The 12,164-nt window shown below is 37.9% G+C and overlaps 1 protein-coding gene across 1 annotated transcript in view; it reads left to right on the top strand.

Annotated features, from left to right (window-relative positions):
• The window catches only part of SH3D19 (SH3 domain containing 19), a 48,946-nt gene that overhangs the window by 27,803 nt on the left and 8,979 nt on the right, over positions 1-12,164 (top strand). The window contains exons 10-14 of the mRNA XM_047092144.1: positions 4,359-4,440; positions 5,844-5,974; positions 7,821-7,879; positions 9,751-9,953; positions 10,677-10,729. Coding sequence (XP_046948100.1) covers positions 4,359-4,440; positions 5,844-5,974; positions 7,821-7,879; positions 9,751-9,953; positions 10,677-10,729 — 528 coding nt within the window. The remainder of the gene's footprint in view (positions 1-4,358; positions 4,441-5,843; positions 5,975-7,820; positions 7,880-9,750; positions 9,954-10,676; positions 10,730-12,164) is intronic.

Raw genomic sequence — 12,164 nt, 5'->3', positions numbered from 1 at the left:
CCCTAGGCAGTTTTTTAACCTATCTCTAAACTTCTTTTTTTTTTTTTTTTTAATTTTAGAGCGTGAGTTGGGGAGAGGGGCAGAGGGAGAGGAAGAATGTTAAGGTTTTGCACTCTCAGTGCAGAGCTGGAAGCAGAGCTTGCTTGATCCCATGACCCTGAGATGGTGACCTGATCTGAAATCCAAGAGCTGGACGCTCAACCAACTGAGCCACCCAGGCGCCCCATCTAAACTTCATTTTTTTTTTTTAATTTTTTTTTTTTTCAACGTTTATTTATTTTTGGGACAGAGAGAGACAGAGCATGAACGGGCGAGGGTCAGAGAGAGAGGGAGACACAGAATCGGAAACAGGCTCCAGGCTCTGAGCCATCAGCCCAGAGCCTGACGCGGGGCTCGAACTCACGGACCGTGAGATCGTGACCTGGCTGAAGTCGGACGCTTAACCGACTGCGCCACCCAGGCGCCCCCAAACTTCATTTTTTTAATGTAGAAAATAAGATAACTCCACAGAGATATTTTTAGAATTGATTTATTATATGATTCCATTTATATAAAAGTCCACAATAGGTAAATCCAGAAAGTAGGTTAGTGATTGCCTAGGGCTATGGGGAGGGTGCAGAGGAAATGACTGCTAATGGGGAGGGCGTGTCTTTTCAGAGTGATAAAAATGGTCTACACTTAGATTGTGGTGATAGTTGCAGTTTTGTGAATTTGCCAAAACTATGTACACTTTAAATGGATGGATTTTATGGTATTATTATGGAGTTATATCTCAAAGATGTTTAAAAACTTAAAAGAGCTAATTAATTCATATAAGGTGTTTACCCTGGTGAGTAGCACATAGTAAACAATGAGTATTGGCAGTTTTTATTCATTTGTATCCACAATTATGGTCATATTAGAAAGAGCTTTGAGGGGGCTCCTGGGTGGCTTAGTCCATTGAGCATCCATCTTCGGCTCTGGTCATGATCTCTCAGTTCGTGGGTTCGAGCCCCGCGTCGAGCTCTGTTCTCACAGCTCAGAGTCTAGAGCCTGCTTCAGATTCTCTGTCTCCCTTTGTGCCCCTCCCCTGCTTGTGCTCTGTCCATCTCTCTCTCTCAAAAATAAATAAACATTAAAAAAATTTAGAAAGAGAAAGGGAAGGAGGCAAACTGTAAGAGACTCTTAAATACTGAGAACAAACTGAGGGTTGATGGGGGGTGGGGAGAGGGGACAGTGGGTGATAGGCATTGAGGAGGGCATCTGTTGGGATGAGCACTTGGTGTTGTATGGAAATCAATTTGACAATAAATTACATTTAAAAAAATTTTAGAAAGAAAGAGCTTTGAAATATATTAAATTTACCTACCAGACACCCACCCTAATGGTGTGGTCCGAGTTGTACTGACCTCTTGTGGCCAATGCTGTGTAGTCTGTTCCTCTTGCCCTATAGCTGCCAGGCCAGGTTGATGAGCAGCCTTGTGGGGATATCCATGCACTGAAGACAGAGAAGGGAAACTGACTGGGAGGCTCAAGTTACTGTCCCACCTCTTCTACCCACTCAGGCTTAGTCACATTCAGCTTGTTGGGCCATTTGAAGATTCATGTTTGTTTTGGTGTGGGGTAAGCCTCTGACTTCATTTTTTCCAAATGGATAGCCCTCTAACCTGACACCATTTATCGAATAGTCATTCTTTTTTCCACAGATGTAAATCAGGAGAAAAAAATGAAAAACCACACATACACACATATAATAAATTATGTAAATAATTTTTTAGAGCCCCTGAAGACTGCAAATATTTCATGGTTCCTTTCCACAATCCTGAACTTCCCATCATGCTCATTTATTTAGAGAAAAATACTGAGCAGCTTCTAAGAAAATTGTCAGGGTGACTTTGAGAAGCTAGTGTAGCGAGCTGCCATTAACCATTACTGTCTTGACCTAGGTTCGTATTTCTCTATACCTAACTTGGGAGAATATAGCATGCCTCTGCAGGTGCAATTTGGTTAAAGATGAGGTAATAAATCGGCCTTCATTTAGTTCACAGGTTTGCCAGTGTTGAAAATATCTTTTGGTCAGATTAGATGAGGAGGAGGAGGAAGTGGAAGAGGAGAGTAAGTCTATCTGTTCATATTAAATAAAACTAAGAATAACAGTGATTCAGGATTTCAGGCTATATTATAAAGCTGTAGTCTTCAAGACAGTATGGTACTGGCACAAAAACAGACACATGGATCAATGGAATAGAATAGAAAACCCAGAAATGGACCCACAACCATATGGTCAACTAACCTTTGACAAAGCAGTAAAGAATATCCAGTGTAGAAAAGACAGTCTCTTCAACAAATGGTGTTGGGAAAACTGGATTGCAACATGCAGAAGAATGAAACTGGACCTCTTTCTTACACCATATACAAAAATAAATTCAAAATGGATACAGAACCTAAATGTGAGGAAACCATCCAAATCCTAGAGGAGAACACAGGCAGCTATAGCAGCTTGGCTATAGCAACTTCTTACTAGAAGGGAAACAAAAGCAGACGTGAACTATTGGGGCTTTATCAAGATAGAAAGCTTCTGCAAAGTGAAAGAAACAATCACCAAAACTAAAAGGCAGCCTACAGAATGGGAGAAGATATGTGCAAAGGACATATCTGATAAAGGGTTAGTATCTAAAATCTATGAAGAGCTCAGCAAACTCAACACCCAACAAACACATAATCCAGTTAAGAAATGGGCAGAAGATAATGAATAAAAACTTTTCCAAAGAAGACATCCAGATGGCTAACAGACACATGAAAAGATACTCAACATCGCTTATCATCAGGGAAATACAAGTCAAAACCACGATGAGGTACCACCTCACACCTATCAGAATGGCTAAAATTAACAACACAAGAAACAACAGGTGTTGGTGAGGATGTGAAGAAAGGGTAATCTGCTGTTGGTGGGAATGCAAACTGGTGCAGTCACTCTGGAGAACAGTATGGAGGTTCCTCAAAAAAACTAAAAATAGAACTACCCTAGGACCCAGCAATTGTACAACTAGGTATTTACCCAAAGGATACAAAATTACAGATTTAAAGGGGTCCATGCACCCCAATGTTTATAACAGCATTATCAACAATAGCCAAGCTATGGAGAAACCCCAGATGTCCATCAACTGACGACTGGATAAAGAAGATGTGGCATATATATATATAATGGAATATTACTCAGCCATTAGAAAGAGTGAAATCTTGCCATTTGCAACAACATGGATGAAGCTAGGGTGTATTATGCTAAGTGATATAAGTCAGTCAGAGAAAGACAAATATCATAGGATTTCACTAGTGGAATTTAAGAAACAAAACAGGTGAACATATGGGAGGGGGGGAAAAAGAAAGGGAAACAAACTGTGAGGGCTCTTAATGATAGAGAACAAAGTGAGGGTTGATGGAGGGAGGTGGGTGGGGGATGGGCTGGATGGGTGATGGGTATCAAGGAGGTCAGTTGTGATGAGCACTGGATGTTGCCTGTAATTGATGAATCACTGACTTCTCCTGAAATCAATATTGCACTGTTAACTAGCAAGAATTTAAATAAAATTTTAAAAAGACAGATTAAGTTTTAAAAACTAAGAGTAACAGTTGCTTATCAATGAGAAAAGGTCACTCTTCAACTTTACTCTCTCCCTTAGCCAATCTAGGAAGTTAGCTAAATGGGTAGAGAATATTGAATTCTCTTTGCTGATTTAGTTAGAATTACTGTTGAATAAACCATTTAGATTAAATAGAAAATCCAGGGCAGGCATGGGAGGTAGTGTTGGTCTTCAAATTAGAGAAAGCCTTCAGTTAAGTGGTAATAAGTGAAATGGATTTTACTTTTTGTGAATTATACTTTTGTGGAAGTCATTAGCTCTTTTCATTATGAAAGGCAAGAGTATAAATTGCAGAGCTTTCTTCTTTTACCATTTTAATGAAGACTCAACTTTGAAGGCTCTGTTCTTGAGGTGTAGTACTGATAACAGTTTAAAGAAAAAGCAACCCTGGCAAGGTACACAGATCAAAAAACACTACTTCAGGGTAGAATGGTACCAGTTAATAAAAAAATTTTTTTAAAGTTAATTCCCTTTTAATTTACTCTCGTGGTTTTAAGAAAAATGCTAGGGGATATCATAATTGAGAGTTATTTTTGTCCTCCCTTGGCAAGGACACATGCCTTTTCAACTTGATAATGATTCCCTTGTTTGGCTCAACTATGTGGTTTGCATCTTGTACTCAGAATGTAATTATGTCAAGAGGATTCTAATGAGAAAAAAAAAAATGGTCTCAGAGCGAATAGCAAATCCAGCATGAATCGTGCACACTTCATTCACAGCTCTGTTTTTCCCCCTAAGGATCCAAGCCATCCAAGCCGTGCTCAGAAGCCTGTTGACAATAGTGCCCCTCATGCTGTTGTTCTTCATGATTTCCCAGCAGGTAAGCACATAAATAATAAAGTGGTAGAGCTCAGGATCCCTGAGCAGATATCTTCCCCGAGTTAACCTCTCGAGGACATCTTCATTTTCTGTGCCAAAAAAGATTGGTCATTTTACCACTCACCATGCCTTCCAGAAGGGTCATTAATACCCAACTGTTCCAGAGAGCTTAGCTGCATTCCCTTGCCTTTAAAACTCCCTGTGAGAGAGAGAATGAGGGGAGACAGAAAGGGCTGGGGGTGGAGGGATTCCCTTGCAATGAGCAAAAAGTGAATTGCCTACCAGTTGCAAACTTTTAACTCTTTAAAAACTATGCATATTGCACCCCAAAAAATGCATACCAGTTAACAATTAAAATGAAATTCTTTTTTTTTTAATGTTTATTTTTGAGAGTGAGCGCACAAGCTGGGGAGGGGCAGAGAGAGGGGACAGAGGATCCCAAGCTCCCTGTTGATAGCAGGAAGCCCAATGTGATGCAGGGTTCAAACTCCCGAACAATGAGATCATGACCTGAGCCAAAGTCGGATGCTTAACGTACTGAGCCACCCAGGTGCCCCATAATGAAATTAGTTCTAATTTAATGAGGGAAATAATTTTCTCCTAAGAGTTGCAAAACCTACACACAGAACTTAGCTATTACTTATGTGATGAAAATACACATTTTTTGTAATCAATTTTTAAATACCTTTTATATACAAGGCTAAAATAAGCTCCTATTTTTTTAGGTTTATTTATTTATTTTGAGGAGGGGGAGGGGCAGAGAGAGAGAGGAAGAGAGAGAATCCCCAGTAGGCTCCACACTTAGTGCAGAGCCCAACATGGGGCTCAATCCCACGACCCTGGGATCATGACCTGAGCTGAGTCAGATGCTCAACCAATTGAGCCACCCAGGTGCCACTACAAATAAACTCATGATTTATTAAAACTTCTTATAATCTACTTGGTAGACTGATTTTTATTTCAGTGTGAGTAGATTTACTTGCTAAGGAACTATACTAGTCCCTTAGTTAATATTTTAGATTGAAATGATTTTTAAGCATGATTGAAAATAATAATATTCTACATGTCTATAAAATATTTCATTGCTCAAGATGTATTTAGCAAAGGGTTTATATTAACCTGGTAGGAACCATTGACCAACAAAATAGTTTTTTTTAACCATCTCCCATCAATCAGTGCATGGTAAATACATCTAATTTGGCCTTTAAAAAGGAAGCTTATAATAACAATATCCTCCCAAAAAAGAATATGTTTTTTAAGTCAATTTTATTAGTATAATCTGTTCTTAAAATCAATAGAATGTACTGCCTCAGTGGACAAAACTGAAAGCTACTTTGTGCGCTGCTTTAATCAAATCTGCAACCAAGAGAATTCATCACACATAATTATAATTTTATGTTACAGAGCAAGTTGATGATTTGCACCTCACTTCTGGAGAAATTGTTTATCTTCTGGAAAAAATAGACACAGATTGGTATAGAGGGAAATGTAGAAACCAGACCGGTATATTTCCTGCTAACTACGTCAAAGTAATTGTAAGTGGGTAGTGCTTGTTTAAATTGGTCATATATTTGGTGGGTTCTGTGTGACTTGCAGTTTGGAAAAAACCAGAAGCCTAGATAGCCTAGATTCTTTTTTTTTTTTTTTTTTAAGTTTATTTATTTATTTTTGAGGTGGTTAGGGGCAAAGACAGAGGGAGAGAGAGAGATTCCAAGCAGGCTTCACAAAGTCAGCACAGAGCCTATTGCGGGGCTGTAACCCACGAACCATGAGATGATGACTTGAGCCAAAATCAAGAGTTGGGCGCTGAACTGACTGAGCCACCCAGGCACCCCAAAGCCTAGATTCTTATATTCTAATTCTCTGTTTTCCATTGATCCCTTTGGTATTTGGAAAATTTTTAAAAGAAAATTTTTGTTCAGCTAGGCAATGATTAATTTTATTATATTATATGGAGTATTAAAACTTAATGCCTAAATGCTCTCAGAAATCTAAGGTGAAAAATGCAGGTCAACTAGTGAACCAACTTGGAGGGTGGATAAGCACTAAAGGATATATATTAATTCTTTGAAACATTTAGTAAACAGTAATTAAATGTTACTGGATAGTCCCGAAGAAATGTCCCCTGAGATTATGGTGCCAAGTTTTCTTTGAGGTAGATTTCACTTTCGGTTTCTTTCATCCTTTCCATTCCCATTTATTTCCATTTAAAAAAATAGATTTGGGAATATTAAAGTACTTTTATTGAGGGTAGTGGTCCATTAATTATGTTTCATATAATAATATCAAATCTGATTGGGAAAAATTATATTAAGTATCAGAATTTTTACACCCTCACAGCCTACAGTATGTGAGCCCATATTATAGAGCCCTAAGTGTAAGCCCAGGTGGCTGTGAACTATGGAGATAAAATCAGAATGCCACTTGAACATTTATATCAGTAGGAAGAGTATGACTCAGTCTCTGATATAACTTATTGATACTGGAAAATATCAATAAAGCTAGCTTATATCATTAAGCTTTAACAGCTTATATAAGTGGGAAAAAGCCAATGACTTTTCATTACATCAGAAACTTAGGAAACAAATATAACAGAAAACCTGTATTTTTTCAAATATAAATGAGCTTGAGTCTCTTGAATTATAAAATGTGGGTCTTAAAAATTGTCTAGTGTATATATGCCCTGATTCTTTGGACAATCTAACCACATTCTCTAAATTAATATTAAGAATAATGTTAGTTTTAGCACTCTTTCTCATTTTTCTTCTGCCCAATGTAGCAGTACTTTAAAAAGCACAATTACCACACTGAAATCAATCACACTGAATCTGCCACATTATTGGTATAAGTGTTATTTCTAAACCTACAGGTTTAAAAAATTGTTTTAAAACTTTTAGAATTTATCAGGAAGGGTGCTGATTTATTTAATATAGACCTCTAAACCTTAAGTAGTTTTCAGACTTAGTGCATTATGGTCAATATTTTATTACAACCCAGCTCTACCGAGCCCTGTAAATAAAGTATTCTCTAAAGTGCTTGCCACTTAATAGATGCTCACTGAGTACTAATTCCTTTCTTCCTTCCCTATTCACACTGAAGGAAAATAAAATGTTCTAGAGTTATGAAAATAGAAGAAATCCACAAGTTTGATTAAAATGTTTTTGGGGGGGTCAGAAAAGTATTGCAGAATTCTGCCAACACTTGGAATACGTGTGGTAGTGCGTGAATGCTTTCTGCCTAGTTTCTATCTTAAGTCGTCCTCATCTGAAGTTTTCAACTTACAGAATGTGGGAGAGAGAAAATTCAGTCCAGGGTAGGATGATATTAATGTGCTTATTCTATTCTAATGTGCAAATTGTTGCCTTGACTTTGTCTTTACAGATTGATGTTCCCGAAGGAGGAAAAGGGAAAAGAGAATCCATGTCATCTCATTGTGTTAAGTAAGTTTTATTTGTGTCCTTTTGCACCAAATGCAAAGGAGGCAAGCATTTATATCCTAAAGAATTACCAAACTGAAAACACTTCAGATGTGTGATTATTCACATTCTCAGTGTGTCTCTGTAATTATGAGGAAAACTTGGCCTTAGTGGGAGGCGCCAGGCTGGCTCAGCTGGTAGAGCATGTGACTCTTGATCCTCGGGGTTGTTAAGTTTGAGCCCCATGTTGGGTGTAAAGATTGCTTAAAAGTGAAATCTGTTTTTAAAATAAATGAATAAAAATAAAAAGCCTTAGTGGATTAAAATTCTGATGAAGATGCGACATGTTGGCAGAAGCTGGCATAAACAATACTCTGTCATACAGGACATATAGACACACACACAGAGCCACAGACTGTCTGTCCTAGAACTTCCCACAGCCTGGCCTGAGCTTGAGCAGAGACAGTTTCGTTATCCAGCGCATTTTGTTTTGGCCTTCTGGTGTTTATCTACCAACATCTTTTTAGAAGGTTCAGATATTTTTGCCACAGAAAATATTTTAATCTTATAGAAATAGGAACCCTATAAAACTTGCTAGACATTTTGTATTGTTTTGTTTTTAAGAGGAACTAGAAGAAAGTAAAGGAAGAGTTAAGTTGGAGAGGTCTTCCTTTATGTCTGAAAACCTTTCCATAAATTTATATACCCTTTTATGCACCACTGTAACTCCTTTGTGATTTAAAACACTGCCACAATGCAACTTTATATTCCAGTTAAATGAGCAAATTAGTGGAATTCACTACCTGCTGAAGACTGTAAACCTGTCTTTGAATAGGTCAGACATAAGGAGATGCTCCCCGAGGACTTCAGAAAATAAATGCAAAGGTTACCACAAATAAGAAAACTTCTGATGCCACAGTAGTTGAATTCTACTTCGAGTTCAATTTTTCTCCTATTTTTAAGCAGTGTTTACTGTGTCAGCAGGTTGAATTTAAAATGGGCCTTCACAGCTATTGATCCATTGACCTGACTTAAATCAGACTTTGATTGGTACCAGTACCAACCTTTTCTCTTCAGGCAATTGCATCTCTTTAGACTGTTGCTATTGAAACTTCCCTTTCTAAAGCCTTAAATCGAAGGTTTGGTATTAAATCATGCCTTCGGGGATATAATTTTATCTCTACTTTTATCTTATTTTCAGTCACAATTGCAGATCATTAAAGGATTGTTCTCATAATCAGAAGTGAAGCCTTTTTAAAGGTGATACAGAAAGCATCTGTAAAACAACAGTGTTAGATATAAAATTGTTATAATTTGCCTGGTTTCTGTTTTCTTCTAACCTTCCAGTTGGGAAGGCCATTTCTCTCTATAGACAACTCACTGATGATTCAGCATATATTGAGGATACTCTGCCCAGCTTCTGCCCATTGCATTTGGCCACGGAATTTTCCTGTCTTGCCCCGAGATTCTCAGGGTTGGCAACTCGTGAACTCAGTGCAGTTAGGATTGAGAGGGTTCAGATTCAGCCGGCCTACATATACAAAGACATGTAATGGAGTAAAGGAGTAAAGGTGATCAAGAGATATACCAGTATAGACTGGCCACAGGGCTCTCCTTTGTAATTCTCATGTACTCTGTGAGCTTGATGTTAGCCTTTTTTTTTTTTTTTTTTTTTGCTTTAGCCTTCTTGAGTAAGTTCATATCTAAAAAGTGAGGACTATCATTTAGAAATGTAGCTTATTCTTTTTATGGAAAATTTTAAATTATGCCTAGTATATCTTGTTCCATAGTAAACACAGAATAAGTATTTATTGAAAGACTAAATTAAGGTTTTAAAGCATTTTGAAAGTTAGTACTCTCTAGTTTAACTCACAGACATGATCTTCTTTGTTCAGAGGCCCAAGATGTGTTGCTCGGTTTGAATATATTGGAGACCAGAAGGATGAGTTAAGTTTCTCAGAGGGAGAAATTATTATTCTTAAAGAGTATGTGAATGAAGAATGGGCCAGAGGAGAACTTCGAGACAGAATTGGGATTTTCCCCCTTAACTTTGTAGAACTCATGGAAGATCATCCCATCTCTGGTGCAAACATTTCAAGTGAGTATAGAGAATATGGTTTTTTATTATTTTATTATGTCCTAATTCAACTAAACCAAATAACAGGATCATACTTAAGGGACACCTGTGTGGCTCAGTCAGTTAAGCGCCCGACTTCAGCTCAGGTCATGATCTCGTGATTTGCGAGTTCGAGCCCCACATTGGGCCCTCTGCTGTCAGTACAGAGCCCACTTCGGACCCTCTATCCCCCTCTGTCTCTGCCCTTACCCTGCTTGCACTCTCTCTCTCTCTTTCCCTCTCTCTCTCTCTCTCTCAAAGATAAACATATACAAATTTTTTTAAAAAGGATAATACTTAAACTGCTTAATAATCCATATTTGTTAAAGTAGAAAGAAAAATGGTTTTTATTTTTTTGAAAAATGGTTTTTAAATGGTACTAATTATTGGGATAGTCATTGTGGTAATCTCTCACAAAGATCTAGTTTTGGTGTTTTAGGTTGTTAGCAATAGCTTCATATCAAAAATGGTAAGGAATCATAGACTTTTAAACAGAAGTGGACTATCTAGTATAACTAATGTGTATCCTACTTTACAGTAAATGAAACAGACCCAGGGAGGATGGTACCAGTCAAAGTTAGTCATTACATGAAGAGACTGGTCTGGAGTCCCAGACTTTTTATTCTCTCTCTGTGGTTTTTCTCCAATACTAATACATTGTCTTTACATGTAAAGTTTTAACTTTTTTTTTTTTTTTAAACGTAGGCACAAAAACACCACCCAAGGCCAAAAAAGAAGATTCTGGTGCAAATTCTCAGGTAGGCTTCTTGAATGGGTAACCGTAGTGAAAGTCAGGTTTCAACTCTTGGAGGAATATTAAAATCATAATTATCATAAGTAACAAGAGAAAATTTCAACTCATGTTGCAAATGTTTGAAATAAATTGGTAATACCTTTTACTCTGTATATTAGAGCTCATGCAAATGGGTTAGAAAGACATGCAAATGCTGATAGAAAACAAGGAAAAAGACATGATTGGAATATTCATAAAAGAGATACTGTAAGTGACTGATATTAAACTTTAAAATTTTTTTTGTTTTTTTAATGTTTATTTATTTATTTATTTTATTACTTCCTTTCTTTATTTTTGTTTTCAATATATGAAATTTATTGTCCAGTTGGTTTCCATACAACACCCAGTGCTCATCCCAAAAGGTGCCCTCCTCAATACCCATCACCCATCCTCCCCTCCCTCCCACCCCCCATCAGCCCTTAGTTTGTTCTCAGTTTTTAAGAGTCTCTTATGTTTTGGCTCTCTCCCACTCTAACCTCTTTTTTTTTTCCTTCCCCTCCTCCATGGATTTCTGTTAAGTTTCTCAGGATCCACATAAGAGTGAAACCATATGGTATCTGTCTTTCTCTGTATGGCTTATTTCACTTAGCATAATACTCTCCAGTTCCATCCATGTTGATACAAAAGGCCATATTTCATTCTTTCTCATTGCCATGTAGTACTGTATTGTGTATATAAGCCACAATTTCTTTATCCATTCATCAGTTGATGGACATTTAGGCTCTTTCCATAATTTGGCTGTTGTTGAGAGTGCTGCTATAAACATTGGGGTACAAGTGCCCCTATGCATCAGTACTCCTGTATCTCTTGGGTAAATTCCTAGCAGTGCTACTGCTGGGTCATAGGGTAGGTCTATTTTTAATTTTCTGAGGAACCTCCACACGGTTTTCCAGAGTGGCTGCACCAGTTTGCATTCCCACCAACAGTGGAAGAGGGTTCTCGTTTCTCCACATCCTCTCCAGCATCTATAGTCTCCTGATTTGTTCATTTTGGCCACTCTGACCGGCGTGAGGTGATATCTGAGTGTAGTTTTGATTTGTATTTCCCTGATGAGGAGCGACGTTGAGCATCTTTTCATGTGCCTGTTGGCCATCCGGATGTCTTCTTGAGAGAAGTGTCTATTCATGTTTTCTGCCCATTTCTTCACTGGATTATTTGTTTTTCAGGTGTGGAGTTTGGTGAGCTCGATAGATTTTGGATACTAGCCCATTGTCCGATATGTCATTTGCAAATATCTTTTCCCATTCTGTTGGTTGCCCTTTAGTTTTAATGTTTATTTTTGAGAGAGAGACAGAGTGAGAGTGGGGGAGGGGCAGAGAGAGAGGGAGACACAGAATCTGAAGCAGACTCCAGGTTCTGAGCTGTCAGCACAGAGCCCGACCTGGGGCTCAAACCCACAA

This window comes from Lynx rufus, unplaced genomic scaffold (genome assembly GCF_022079265.1).
Source record: "Lynx rufus isolate CCGP_SWC_20201006 ecotype Redwood Valley unplaced genomic scaffold, mLynRuf1.p SCAF_3, whole genome shotgun sequence".
In the NCBI taxonomy this organism is placed as follows: domain Eukaryota; kingdom Metazoa; phylum Chordata; class Mammalia; order Carnivora; family Felidae; genus Lynx; species Lynx rufus.
Note: the sequence above shows the minus strand (reverse complement) of the source record. Positions and strands in the feature narration are given on the sequence as shown.